The sequence below is a fragment of the Abrus precatorius genome, unplaced genomic scaffold, assembly GCF_003935025.1.
Source record: "Abrus precatorius isolate BTA unplaced genomic scaffold, Abrus_2018 Scaffold7, whole genome shotgun sequence".
Classification (NCBI taxonomy): domain Eukaryota; kingdom Viridiplantae; phylum Streptophyta; class Magnoliopsida; order Fabales; family Fabaceae; genus Abrus; species Abrus precatorius.
The window spans coordinates 20,282,759-20,297,642 of NW_020874417.1; the positions used below are offsets into that span (position 1 = coordinate 20,282,759).

Below are 14,884 nucleotides of genomic sequence, written 5' to 3' on the forward strand. Positions count from 1 at the left end.
ATTTGCAACATTGGTCATAAGATTCAATCTGCAGTTTGCTACCAGTTGTTCTCATTAATTAACCTTGGTGGCTTTGGTTAACATCTGTCAAGAGAAGAAGAAAACCCTTAGGGCATTTATGGAGCGTCTCGAGAAAGTAGCTCTTTCCATTTGAAACATGGAGCCGGCCATTGCGATGCATCCCCTCACGACAACTCTTAAGCCGGGACCCTTGGTGGCGTGATGATAGAAGGGAACGATATCGTAGTAGGCCAAGGGAACGCCCCCAGGATTATCATGATAAACATCCTCACCATGTCATTAATACAATTGCAGGAGGATTTGCCGGTGGAGGATCCACCAATTCGGCCCAGAAAAGACATTTACAGCATGTCCAGTCAGTAAACAATATCTCGGTGGGAAGTATAATTTAGATCCCACCAATAATATTCACAAATCGGGATTTCCAAGGTGTAGATCCGGTACAAGATGACCGGTCATAAGTGTTGACTTACACAATTGCACTATCCGAAAAACTCTAATAGACTAGGGGAGCTCGACTGACATCTTGTATTGGAATACTTTCAGGCATATTGGTATACCTGAAGAGGAATTAAAAAAAATATGATGAGCCACTTGTCGGATTTTCAGCCCAAAGAGTAGAGAACCGTGGATTCATAAACTTATACACCCTCTTCGGCTCAGAACATGAGGGACGGTGCATTAAAGTAACGTATTTGGTGGTCCACGCCAACACCTCGTATAATATATTGCGCGAGCGCCCCTCCCTCAACAAGTTGAAAGCTATAGTATCTACTCCCTACCTCACCATGAAGTTTCCTTCAAGCAAAGGAAGAATCATAATCGTCCATGCAGATCATAAGCTCGCTAGGAAATGCTATTTTGCAAGTTTGCGCCTAAAGACCTGGCCTAACTCAAGTAGGGACATCAATATAGTATCCCTTCGGTTAGGAGTAAACCTCTAAGACATGGAACTCGATCCAAGAGTGGATGAGGGGTTTCAGGTTGAACCTAATGAAGAAAAGAAACCCTTCTAGTTAGGAAAAAGGCCCGAGTAAGTTACATACCTAGGAGCCAGATTCTCACAGAGCAAACAACATGCAATACAAAAGGTACTCCTTGATCATACCGAGTTGTTTGCATGGAAGACAGCAGCTATTAATGAATCCACTTTTTATTGGATTTTTATTTGTCATTTTGATGTTTCTTAATAGAAAAAGTAAACTTAGGAAGTGTAAATAACATAAAAATATCATTTTGGCCAACTATCATAGGTTTCTTAATTTTTGGTTAATTTACATTAATTTACATAGATATAGTTTGCAATTTTGATCATTTGAATAATTGTGCAGGAATTTCTAGACTTTTTCCATGGATTTTTAGCCTTTGAGAAATTTTGAGTTGAAAGTGATCACTTTTAGAAGTGAAAGTGGACACTACAGCAAGCTAGATCCAGAGGGCAGACCAGAGTAACCACTTTCAGAAGCAATAGTGATCACTTCAGAATCAAAGGAAGCACCCAGACCTGCGCGTGTTTACTCTCAGAAATGATAGTAAACACTCCAGAGAGCCCCAGAGTTCAGGACCATGCGCGTGTTTACTCTTGTGAATGATAGTAATCACTATGCTTGCGCGTGTTTACTCTTGTAAACGATAGTAATTACTATGATCGAGAGTGCTCACTGTCGTGAACGAGAGTAACTACTCTGAAGGCGTCAACTTTTCTATATATGGATTTTTACCATTTAGGGTAGGGGGACTTTTACAGAACTTTTTCTCTCAAATATACCACAAATTTTAGGATACTCTTGGAGAGCCTAGGGTGGCCTTGGGTGACAGCCAAGGATCCAACCTAGGGTTTGATTAACATTTTCTCCTTACTTCTCTTTGATTTTTGTATTGATGTTATTGATTTCTCTTTACTTTCATTTTGTAATTGTGAGACCCATCCTCATGGAGGGTTAATTTTCTTGTAATCTCTAGTGAGTTCATATGGATTCTTGAATTCTTGGTTTTTTGAATGTTAATGCAAATCTTTTTCTTCCATGAATTTCTTCCTCCCAAACTCTTGAATTGAATTAATGGTTGAATGAGGGGAGCATTGCGTAATGAACCCTAATTCGTTTTAAGGAAATTCTAAATTTGAATTGCTTAATTCTTGTTTAATTCCAAGATTGCGTAATCAAGGAATGAGATATTGGAGTTCATTGGATTGCTTAATTCATATGAAAACATAAGGTTGATTTTCGCTTGTTAAATCAACCTAATTCCGAGAGAAGAGGAAAAGTATTAAATCTTGAGAGGAATAGGGATAGAGTTTATATGAATGAACTAGGGGTTACTACATTTTATCAATTGAACTTTGCAATTTAATTTTCTGCTTAAGTTGATTGAACTTGAAATCACAAAACCCCCATTTTTACTTGCTTTCTAAATACATTGCACACTACATGTTTGATATTTGGTCACTCGTCCAATGATTCATGGGAGACGACCTAGACTACATAAATTTTTCTGCATATTTTGATGAAGGTTGACGACAAATCTTTTTGTAAATGAGAAAATATTTTGTTCATCAGCTATGCCCAGAATCGATCCCGATTTCCTATGCCATTGACTATAGGCATCGGACAGCTCCAAACCCTTGGCTCTTGTGGAGTTCACAGCAGTTTGAGCCCGGTCTTCAGTAGCCCGAACCCGATCTTTCATTATCTTGAGATATTCTTTCAGTTGGCCTACCTCAACCTCCAGCACCTGGTTGGTGTCAGCCAAATTAGACCAAACCTCTTCACTTTGCTTTAGAGCCCTTTCGGCGGTAGCCACTCGCTGTTGAGCTTTCTCAAGATCAATAATGGGTTCTAAAGCCAAATTTTGAGCCACCACCATAGCTCGGGTTTAGAGTTCGCAAAACCAAGCTTAGACTTTTTATCCTGGTTGTCCAAAAGAGTCCTCCCAGCCTCCGATATCAGATCCGAAGATACTAACCTCATTGTCCAAACACCATTCCTAAAGAATTTATCTGTCATTAACATTGGTGGAATGACAGACTCAGCCGAAGAGCTGCTTAGCATAAAAGAGGTTTGCCAAGAAGTTTCGGTGCGGGCGTGCTTTTTCTATGTTCACCTTCCTTTCCCTTGTTCTTGTCTTTTCTTTTCTTTTGGACACCCTCGGGAAGGGGAACACTGGTCGGGGTAGGATGAGTAGCGATAAGTTTTGGTACTCGTTCTATTTGGGGGTGACGGTGTTGTTCAGTCGATGTCCCCTCTAGAGCCTGATATTTTAGTGCTTTTCGATATGATAAACTGGCTCCCTTTTGTGCCATGATACCTGCACCAAAAACAAGAAGTCAAATTAATATAACATGGCCAATGAAGCTACACAAAAAGGAAAAAAGCATACCCTTTAAGTCTAAGCGAGACTTAGGAGACTTTGGTAGAAGGATAAGAGTTCAGGCAAAAAGCTCTCGGGGGAGCATTTTCAAATAGTTTAATGCTGACAACTCCTCCAGGGTCAACATTTCTTCTGGATACACGTCATACTGATGAGGGACTCAGGTCCAGTGAAAAGGGAAGAGGGGTTTATCTTTATTGTCATAAAAATATTTTTTACTGGCAGCAGGATTTACCTCTATCTTAAAGTACTCGGTCTTGAAACCCTTGAAAGAAGAAGTATAGGGTTTGAACAGTGACAATTTGACTTACCTTATTAAAGAAACCCACCTAGCTTTATCAGAAGAATGAGTACAAAAGAAATAAAGAAAAAGACCTACATTAGGCTTATATAATGATATTTACATAATATCCTAAAGGCTTGCATTGTCGTCCACCCATTCAAGTGTAACTGAGTAGGTGCCACATTCAGCACACGAAGCACCCCCATTTGAAACTCATCAAATGGTAACACTACCCCTAACTCCGTAAACATACGCTCGTATAAAAAAAAGGTGTCGCCCATTCTAGTATCCTCACCTAAAAATACAAGTTCGAGATTTGCCATCCATTTCCTCGACAAACCTTAACAATTATTGGATAGGCATCTAAGTCGTGCCATAGAGCTATATTATACAAATCTACATAGTTTTGAAGATGCCCCCTTTGTCTAAAGCGTGAAAAGTAAGCAGTCACCTCTCCGTCCACCCATTCATACCCAAGAATGATACCCTATGGGAGCTTTGGCCTTTCCCGTATAAAACTTACGTTAGGGATCGACTCATCTGACCCAGAGTCCACCCCTTCGATAACGGGCGTTTTGGCTCGATCGCCTAAATTCCTCACCACGTCAATTGGTTCAGTGGCCCCTTCGACATCGGATCTCCTTGATATAGCTTCCACTTCTCCTACCAAAGCACTACTTGGTCTCGAGGCCTCTGACAAAAAATCTTCCCACTCAATTGAGTGCTCCATATTTGAAAAAATTGGAAGACAAACAAGAAAGCGATGAATACTTGAGCTTTAAGCAGAATATACCCCTCGATGCAGAGCAAAAGTGAGTATAACGCCTGGACCACAACCTCCTTTTATAGAATTCCAAATTTGGGTAGATGAAAGGTTGCCTTTCTTCCCAACCGTCAAATCATCTTTAGATCAACGGCTATCACGCTGCAACCTTTCATCTCAGAGCATGAACCATGAGGAAACCCTAATATGCTAAAACCCTAAATTGGTAAAACCTTAGTTTTTCTGACACATAGATTCAAAAAAATTTATGTCACATTGACGAGGGCTTGGGGAGCAAGTGTAAAGGATAATTGGTCATTCCCAAAAAAGAAAACTGAATACCCCCTCAGCCTAACCTAAGTTGAATAGTACCTATGCCCATTTGGCTTATATGCATGAGGACCATATATCATCAGAGCAATAAGTTGCCCTCAGATCAATTCAAAAGTCCTTATGTCATACTTCCTCAGGCTTGGGGACAAGTGTACTAGATAAGACACTTTCAAATACCTATTCGGCTTGACATTAGGTCGAAAGGTACCCACACCCTTTCAAACTAACCTTAGGACAAACACTTCTCTAATCATGTCAAAATAAGATAATTAAATATTAATAATTGATAATTAATAAGAAAAAAGCTAATCACTTGAGTAATTAGAAGGCAAAGATAGAGCTGAGTTATGAAATCCATTAGTCCAATATTTTGTCTATAAAAAGAAAGTAAAAAGTACATGTAAAAGGAAGACTTGAGAATATAAAATAACATTTATTATCTTATACCGAACACTGACTTAACAATCGGAGTATCTTTACAAGTACTCTCTCCCACGTCACTACAAAAGTGAATTAAAATATTCTATAAGAACATTGTATTAGAGGATCAAATCAGTGACTACTAAAAACAAGGGTATCTTGCTATAATTAGTAAACTTTGTACTCTTAAATTTGATTGATAATTTCTAGATAATTAACGCAGTCTTTTCATTTTGAATGTTTTAAAAAATTATTTAAAGTAATTATAAATTAATATGATGGGTTAGTTATCAGTTTATTTTAAAATAAAATATTTGCACAATGTGTGGTAAGTGTGGTCTGAAAATAAACTAAAATCACATCAAATTATTTGCACGAGTTCCAAAACACACTAAGTGAATAATAAGAAAAAGTTAAAAATAAAAAAAAGTAATTAAAGCATTTAATTTTTCTTCCTGTACGAGTCTTTGCATGAAAATATATTCATAACATTTTGATCGTTTTTCAATTTGAAAATTTCACTTCTCAATCTCTGCTTATACTAAAATTTGGACAATGACAACCACAGGATCCGCGATAATTACGTCACTGACGGGAAACAATAAATATCAAGGCATCATCGAGCCAAGGTCTGGGCTTGAAGGTGTAAGTTCTAGAGATTTCCCAAAAATTTGTCTGGGCTCATTGAAAAACATAGAAAGTGACTGGGCCTCAATGTAGCCCAACACGTAACTTTTGTGGAATCCCACGACGCTACATGGCACAATTCATTACGGCTCATCAACAAGTCAAAATCAAATTCGAAACCGAACACCGCAAGAGAAAACGAAAAAGGGTGTGAAACATGATAGAACGACACTGCCACGTGGGCGCTTAAAAGGCCTCTTCGTAAAACGGCCACACAAACAACACCAGTTGCACTCTCCGCCCAGGCACAAGAACGAAAATCCAGGCTAAGAGTGGACGCTCCCACATTCCCAAACGTCACCGTATCCTTAAAGATAAGGCTTACGCAAACACACTGAAATTCATTTGCATCATCTCTCTCGATTCAACGAGTGTTGTGGGTTTCTTTGTTATTGGGATGAGCATTGAAGCAAAAGGGGTGTTTTCTGCGTAGTGGTTTTGGGACTGCATCTGCAACTGCATGAGTTGGGCAAAACCTAGGTGGCTCTTCAAGTTTGTTAGCTTGAAGTTTTACAAGCAGCTCCAACTATGGCTATTGCTACGGCCACCTTCTCTCTCCATTTTGGCAAATTCCCCATTCGTCAAACTCACTCATCGTCTCGAATACGCCATCGCTTCTCTTCTGGCCGAGGGTTGAATCTCACTTACCCTTGTGCCTATCACAGGTTAAATTAGTTGAACCAACTAATGCTAAGCACTCGGAATTTCAAATTTGGACTGTGAATTAATGGATGTTTGTTAAGTGTTTGTCACTTCATTGGTTTCAGGTTTTCCTGTTTGAGTTCCAAATGTTCAATAACGGATACTGATGTGCATTTGGATTGCGTTGGCGAGGAGGAAGATGGAGGAGGGTCTTCTGTGGTTGAGCCTCCCTGTCCGGTGTCGTTCGTAAAACTCAAGACTGATATTCTGGAAACTGAGTCTTTGAATCTTCTCTCCCAAGCTGCATTTGTAGATACTCTCTTGACATCATTGCCTGTAGGTTGTTTTACGTGGTTTGGTGTGTTGTTAAGCACTGCCTCATGTTTCTCATCTTTCTTTCTATGCTGTCTTCTGCAGGTTTTGTCTGAAGAGGAGCAACATGCACTTTCAGCTACTCCAGCTCACCCTGCTGGGTTACACGGTGAGATGTTTCTCACTCAATTTCAATGCCCTTCAGCTATTCCTGTATACCGAGTTCATTTGTTACTAATTGCGATTGTGGATGTGGTTGCTGTTGCGGTGATTGCGATTGCAAATCACTGTGACGCATGTTGGCCATTGCGATGTGAATTTATTTTATGTTTCCACATATTATACCCCATTATATCCGTGTTCAAAATCTCACATCTTTTACTCCTACCTCTCAAATATCTCCTTTATTTCAGCACAAGCTCATCACCATCCTAAAATCCTGCTAACCCTTCTTAGTTCCCATTAAATCTACTGAACAAAGAAAGAGAGAGAATGAAGAATAATTCGTATAAGGACTCCAATGCCTTTGTAGTCTGATGTGGCTGTTACACCCGTCGGGTTGTGACGTTGCATTGCGGATATTTTGGTGACTTTGTAACTAGCTGCAATTGCAGACACCAATGCAACTGCCGTATTGTGGTTGTATTATGTAATGTGCTGCACAACTTGAAACAGTATACACTGGATGGAATCATATCTGTTTTAAATTCAAGAGAGCGAGTCACAATACCATAAATACAGTTTATGGCTGTTATCTTCTGAGTTGAGCTGAGTCAAGCTTGTCTCAAATTGTTTGATGGCTATCTTGTCCAATGATCTTATTCTGTCTCTTTTGCCTACATTTTATTGATGGCTGTGATGTTGAATCATCCAAGTTGCTCTTAACGTGAAGATTATATGTTTTCAGCTTTCTATGCTAGTTGCATAGCCGCAAATGTTGTTGAGCAGCTTTGGAATTTTGCTTGGCCTTCTGCCATTGCCTTGATTCACCCAAGCCTTTTGCCAGTTGCTGTGATGGGTTTCTTCACCAAAGTGGCAATAATTGTTGGCGGTCCCTTGGTTGGCAAAGTGATGGACCATTTTCCTAGAATGATTGCTTATAATTGCTTAACTATCACACAGGCAAGTTGTTTGATAATATATAAAAAGTCAAGCAAGCTATAGCTCGTATGTTATGTCAGAATCTTTAAAGACTGACCTAAACAGAATATTTCCTTGTATAGACAGAATTAAATATTAAAATTTGGAGATAACTTTGTCTGATTTTGTATTTATTGTACAAGAATCCCTTAATTTTAGGAATTAACTATGTATGCAGTAGTTTAGGATTTCCTTTATTAGACTTGTATTCTATTTAAGAGCAATTGCTCTTCTAATCAAATCATTAGAAACACATTTTCTGACATCTTAAAACGGATCATTCTTTCTATTTTTCAGGCTGCTGCTCAGTTGCTATCTGCAGCAATGATTATTCATGCCCATTCTGTGCATCATACTTCGTTGTCTACACTTCTTATGCGTCCATGGTTTGGTATATTGGTTTCGGCTGGGGCTATAGAGAGGCTTTGTGGTGTAGCTTTGGGCGTTGCAAATGAGCGTGACTGGGTTGTGTTGGTATTGTGATTCAGAGCTTCCCCTGTTCCCTTGACATGTTATTTGTTACTTGAAAAATTTGTGTTAAAAATCTGGTTCTGTTTCTCAGTGGTTTCTTTTGACAGCTGGCAGGAGTGAATAGGCCGGTTGCACTTGCACAGGCAAACGCTGTCCTAAACCGAATTGATCTCCTCTGTGAAGTATATTATTATTATTATTATTCAATAAGTTGATTAGCAAGCCTATACATTTCCCTGTTTAAAGAGCTTGCTTGCCATTCCATATGAATGAAATATTCAGAAATCATGTCTCATGAAATGTTCGTTTACAGATAGCTGGGGCATTGCTGTTTGGGTTCCTTCTTTCCAAATTTCATCCTGTAATCTGCTTAAAATTTGCTTCTGGCTTAATGATGGGGCTTCTGCCTGTGACAGTAATTTCTCTGCTTTCTTGTCTTGTTTTATTAATGTCTTAAGTTGAAGGCTGAATTCATTTTCACTCTCCATTCTCAATTTTCAGATTGTTTTCACTTATTTAGCCAACAAGCTTTCTACTGGTGTTCTTGACCGGCCTAAACCTTCACAAACCTGTTGCAGAACATTTAATGAAGATTCTACCACTGATGCTGACAGTATAGGTATACTATTTCTTTGGAGAAATTTCCTTGTCTGGAATCTAGATACTTTAAGTGTACTCACTTCCATCTTCTGGCAAACAAGTGTTTAAGGGTCTGGAAGCCATCAAGCTTGGCTGGAAGGAATATCTGGGTCAGCCAGTTCTTCCTGCTAGTTTGGCATGGGTGCTCCTCTACTTTAATATTGTTCTTGCACCCGGCAGTTTGTTGACAGCATTTTTAACACAGCGTGGTATGTGAAAGTTTCTCCTGTGGTACCTTTTTATTTTGGGAAGTTTCTTTCGCTTCTAGCTCATAATTTGTTGCATAAAGAATATAGTGAAGCACCTGATTTCAAGTTTTTGAAAAAAATTCTGTCTGTCAAACTCATGATTGAGAGATTTTTCTTTTAGTTGTCAAACCATTCATAATATAGTAGATTGGACTAACATAATGCCTCTTCCTCTTTGGTTACTCTTTTCAATGATTACATTTTAAGTTTACCATGAATGGTTTTTTTTCCTTGTTATTATTATTATTATTGGTAGTTTCACTAGTATTTTTATTGTAAAACTGGGTACTGTAAAAAATGCTCAGCTAGACAGAAGGTAGAAGGGATCATATTTTGATGTGAGGTTAATTGCTGTGTAGTCTTCCTGCCCCACTGTTTTGCCTGTTACTCATTCTATTTCATTTTTGGACTAATGATCAACGTCATTCTGTAATTTCTATTATCTTTTCCTTTCCTCTTTTTAGGGGGTGGGGGATTTTATTTTATTTTTTTGGTATTTGTGCTAAGTCAAGATTTTTTTTTTATTGTTCTGCAGGTTTACATCCATCTATCATAGGAGGATTCAGCGGATTGTGTGCTTTTATGGGTGTTGCTGCAACATTTGTGTCTTCAACTCTGGTCAAGCAGTTTGGCATTTTAAAGGTTTTTAGTTTATTATGTATAATATTTTTTAATATTGCACATGGGAAAACATAACATATTGTTTTTATCAAGTTATTGAAAAAATTTCTCTTTTTACCTCTCTTTACCAGGCTGGGGCAGTTGGGTTGGTGTTTCAAGCTTTACTTCTCAGCATGGCTGTTGCTGTATATTTGAGTGGATCAATTTCAAACCAGAGCCCTCTTTTTATTTTCTTATCTCTGATTGTAAGTCACTATTTTTATTTTTTTTTGTCGCTGATTATCTTTGTTGTAGTTTACAAACTATAGCGGTGTTATCATGAGAAGTGGGGTCATTCTGATAGGGATTCAAGTACAGCTTATACTGAATTAGGGAGGTAAAATGTGATATGGATTGTTCAAGGTGGTCAGTTCTAAATATTCTTAAAGGCTTAAACACTGATTATATCCTTTAAATTCTGATTTTCAATGCAATATGCATTTGTCAGCAAAACAGGCTTAGCTTGTGTTTAGCATTTTATCTAGACCTTCATTATTTTACTAAGAGGACAGGATATCACTGCTGAAAAAAGTTGCAACAAGGCAGTGTAATTGAATATTTGTTAAAATAGCAAAAAAGTTTTAAGTGTACCAGAAAGGAAAGACTTTGGCATACCCAAAATTGCAATATTATTCAATTTTGGAAATTTTAACTTTGGATTTTTTACATGAAATTAGTTCTTGTCAAATTTGTTCATAGTGAAATTTTGTGCATAAACTGCTGTCTTGTGTGTGCAGATTTTGTCACGGTTAGGACACATGTCATATGATGTTGTTGGGGCACAGATTCTCCAAACAGGTATCCCATCATCCAAAGCAAATCTCATTGGGACAACAGAAGTTGCTGTTGCTAGTTTGGCAGAGTCTATAATGCTGGGCGTTGCAATAATTGCAAATGATCCTTCTCACTTTGGATGTTTAGCACTGTTGTCTCTTCTATCTGTGGTTGGCGCAGCATGGATGTTCTGTAGATGGTTGTTGAATCCCACAGATGAACAAAAAAGTCTTTTTTCTTATGATCCTCAATTTTGATATCTATGTAAGTATCCCTTGTATTCATTGGTCGTTGTTTACTAGCATATTTTTTCTATCTGACCTCTCTCTTATAGTCTCTTATAATATTAAAATGCAACAAAAATTCCCTCTCTCCTATGATCCAACGGTGTATTGTTAAATAGTTCATTATTTGCTACCACTTTTCCCATGTCCTTCAAATAAATGTTTATGAACTGCTTGCACTTGTCTAATTGTTTTCTCATGGTGTTGTGGTCTAATAAAAGAATAGTCGGGGAGGCGGGACTCTTGCCATTTTTTCCCTTTCTTAGTTCAACATTTACTCATGTAAACTGGGATGTATCTTCTTTGGTCTCCTGTTAAGCGTTGTGGGTGAATGAGGCTTTGTTTGTGTTATGTTGCCAGATAACAGTCTTAGAAAAATATAAATTAATTCTTCAATAGATTTCAACAGATCCAATTTATGAATTCTAATGGTGCTGTCATTCTCTTAGTAGTGATCTAAGACTATTTTATCTAACCATTAACTTCTGTTAGTGCAGTTGTTCCATAAGCTGCCTTAGTGCAAAGGCTGTTTGATGTGGACAAGAACCAAATTATATTGGAAATAATTAGCGTGGTGGGTGATTATCCACTTAATACCGGAGCTTGAGGCATTTTCTTCTCACCTGGCCAATGATATTTATTTCATTGTATGGACAGATAGATGGCTTTGCCTGTAATTCTGTAAATGTGTAGCATGCCTTCATACTATATATTAGTGTACATGACGAATCAAATTAGCTAGGTGCGTAGGTCCAACACACAAACGTTGTTTTGTAAAGCATTTTTTTTTTTTTAATTCTTTCCCGGTGTCTAAAAATATAAACAGACTTGTTCCGGTGATTGTGATAAGTTCAATGATTCCTAGTGAAATTCCACGGTAAACAGTTTCTATCATCTACTTTTATATATGAAATATAAATATCAGCTTTTACGTAAACGTGGTTTAATTTTATATTTTGATCTTTTTAAAATAGCACTTTTTTGAAAAAACTTTCTTACTAATTATTTTGTTCAAATTTCGAAATAAGATTGCTTTGTAGGGTAATCATATGACTAAAAGTAAAGTGAGACCAAGAAAAACCACAAGTTAAATTGTTAAAATTATTTGTCTCTAGATATAATATGGAATATGGTGCTTTTTTATCTATGTGGCTCATCCACCACTCCCGTGGATATCTAGGAAAAGCTCTCCATTGAGGAGTTGAATTTCTCATGGCAGATCTGAACAAGAGCATGCAGACAATATCTCTACAGAACTTCAAAGCCACCCAAGTGCTTTTTAACCTTACTTGCTTTGAGTTTATTTTATATAAAGACAAAGTTCTTAGATCTAAAAATTTAGATTTAATTCTAGGTGATGATGAAATAATAAGATATGTTTTTGAGGACTTTAATATTGGTCTAAAAATTAAGGATTCTAAAGAAATTTTTAATAATACACAAAATCTATGTTTTGAGATAAAAATTCTTTTAGAGAGGATTATAAACAATGGTATTTTTTATGAAAATTATTATTAATTGTTAAACTTTTAGGAAATCTATTAGTTTTAACTATTTGAGTTAAAAGTTAGGAGTTATTTAAGAAAAAAATAGTCCTATTAAAATTTTGAACTTTGATAATATTTTTTTTTAGTAAAATTTAAGAATATGGAGGATTATAAGCACATTTTATTTGAGAGTCTTAATTCTAGATCACTATTTTTTTGTTCGAAGATAGAGACTTTTACTTAGGCTAAAGGATTATAATCTTAAGAAGATTGTTACATGGGTCTGTATCCTGACCTTCCACTAGAACTTTATAATAATCAGAAATTTATGTAATAGGTGTGTTTGTAAGGGTTAATACTAAAAACATGACTCACATACCTTTTTACTTTCTAGAGACAAATTTGTTAAGATATACATAGAAATAAATCTTAGAAAGAAGTTGATTCCCTCGTTTAAGGTTTTAAGTGAGGAATTTAAAGTGAAGTACGAAGAATTACATCTCATTTGGTTTAAATGTAGGAAATATGGGTACAAGCATGAAACCTACACTAAATTAATTAATTCTAATGAAGATCATTGAGATCAATTGACTACCCATACCCCTAAGATAGTTATGCAAGAAGGAGACTATAATAACCTTAGTCTAGTTATTAACGGGGAAGTCTAGGGTGTAATGCTCTTAATTTATAAATTATTTGTTTTCATAATGGATTTATAGTTTTAATTAAATTATTAATTAATTCTCTCAAATGCGTTACGAGAAAACTTAACAAAATTTTAAAAATTTCTATTTTTTCCATTCAATCCATAAAAGTTTAAAAATACACAAAATGATGAAATTTAAAATGTAATTAAACATTCTCATTGCATCATAAGTTGCTAAATAAAATAAAATTTGAATAGCATTAAATAATTAACATATTTGGTGTTACTCAAATACATGAGTTCAATATTTATAAGTCGTAATTAAAATACATTAAGACTTAAATTATATAATTACAAAATCAAAATACATTAAGTCCTAGTGAGCAGATCATTCCTACACCAAATTTCAGAGAATATGATCCTAGTCTGCTTTAGTCTTTAGCAAAACAGCTCTCTAGTTCTTCCATTTCTTCATATATTAGGTCATCATCATAATGGTCTCCAGTGTTAATTGTGACCTTTATGCCAGTTATATGCTCTCGAGTAAATCTAGTCGGTCTTCCTAGACTTAAACAATTTAAAATTTTCACAACAAACAAAATACAATAACAATTATATTAGCAATATCATAATGCATGTACTATAATCATGCAATGCAATACGTCATTTCTCGTATACACAATTCTTCATACACTAAGATCAAAGTCTTTCAAAATTTTAAATATCCCTTGGGCCCTTAACACTACTAATCATGCCTCTTGCATCTCATGAGGTCTTACATATGTATGGATAGTCGTCAGTTAACCATTGCACAGTAATACAATGTATGCAATACTTAGTCTCTTAGCCAAAAATACAGTTAAAAGTTTAGTCGAGAAATGAGTATGAGGTCATGTGTTGCTTTCACTGTTGTTAAAACATGAATAATGAGAGAAGAAGAGGTCCTTGAATATTGAACATTTGGAAGAATGAATATTACATGTTTTTAAAACTATACAAATCAAAAGTACATCTACAATGAAACTAATGACTAATTAATTAAATATATTTCTTTTTAAATAACTCAAATGTATACACAATGTTTAACACTCCCCATTAAGATGGGTGGTAGATGTCAAGAATTTTCATCTTGGACATTAAATTTTGAAACTGAGTAGTAGTTATTGGTTTTGCTAAGATGTCAGCTAATTGGTGGTGAGTTTTAACATGAACCAACCTAATTGGTGGTGAGTTTTAACATGAACCAACCGCTTTAAACCTGAATTGACCTTCTCTTGAATGAAATGAGAGTTTATCTCTACATGTTTGGATATTTCATGAAATGTAGGATTTGTAGAGAGATGTATGGTAGATTGATTATCACAGAACACTAATGCTGAGTTTATATCTCAAAGTCTTTAAGTAAGGCTATCATCCAAGTTATTTCACTTGTAACTGCTACCAAGGACCTGTATTCAACTTCTGTTGAGAATCTAGATACTGATGCTTGCCTTTTAGATTTCCAAGATATTAGGAATATGCTAAGAAAAACACAGAAACTTGTGGTTGATCGCCTCATGTCGATGCAATTACCCCAATCTGTATCAACATATCCTTTAAGGCTCAAAAATGTTGTTGCTGAGAAAAATAAACCTTGACTCGGACTCGTCTTAAGATAACATAGCAAATGATGTAGAGCATTCAGATGAGGGACACGTGGAGAAGA

General features: G+C 36.3%; 1 protein-coding gene across 5 annotated transcripts; it reads left to right on the forward strand.

The window, feature by feature from the left end:
* Nucleotides 1-5,974: 5,974 nt before the first annotated feature.
* Nucleotides 5,975-11,978, forward strand: LOC113871285 (solute carrier family 40 member 3, chloroplastic). 5 transcript variants are annotated; one of them, XM_027508288.1, is made up of 14 exons: nt 6,125-6,541; nt 6,644-6,854; nt 6,936-6,999; nt 7,738-7,952; nt 8,268-8,444; nt 8,549-8,623; nt 8,755-8,856; nt 8,943-9,060; nt 9,143-9,289; nt 9,864-9,970; nt 10,081-10,194; nt 10,726-10,786; nt 10,943-11,026; nt 11,544-11,915. In XM_027508288.1, the coding sequence occupies exons 1-13, from the start codon at nt 6,405-6,407 to the stop codon at nt 11,017-11,019; spliced, it is 1,605 nt and encodes a 534-aa protein (XP_027364089.1). In that variant the 5' UTR covers nt 6,125-6,404; the 3' UTR covers nt 11,020-11,026; nt 11,544-11,915. The 5 variants fall into 5 exon arrangements, 4 of the variants coding, with proteins under 4 accessions (XP_027364085.1, XP_027364088.1, XP_027364089.1 ...); XR_003505789.1 differs by having other exon boundaries at nt 5,975-6,541; nt 10,081-10,325; nt 10,726-11,026; nt 11,544-11,923; XM_027508284.1 differs by having other exon boundaries at nt 6,007-6,541; nt 10,726-11,026; nt 11,544-11,978.
* The last annotated feature ends 2,906 nt before the right edge of the window (nt 11,979-14,884 follow it).

Coding starts and splice junctions, on each gene's coding strand:
- LOC113871285 (XM_027508284.1), top strand. CDS start 6,405: ATGGCTATTGCTACGGCCACCTTCTCTCTCCATTTTGGCAAATTCCCC. Junction 9,971..10,080: donor AGCAGTTTGGCATTTTAAAG/GTTTTTAGTTTA, acceptor TCTCTTTACCAG/GCTGGGGCAGTTGGGTTGGT. Junction 10,195..10,725: donor TTATTTTCTTATCTCTGATT/GTAAGTCACTAT, acceptor TTGTGTGTGCAG/ATTTTGTCACGGTTAGGACA.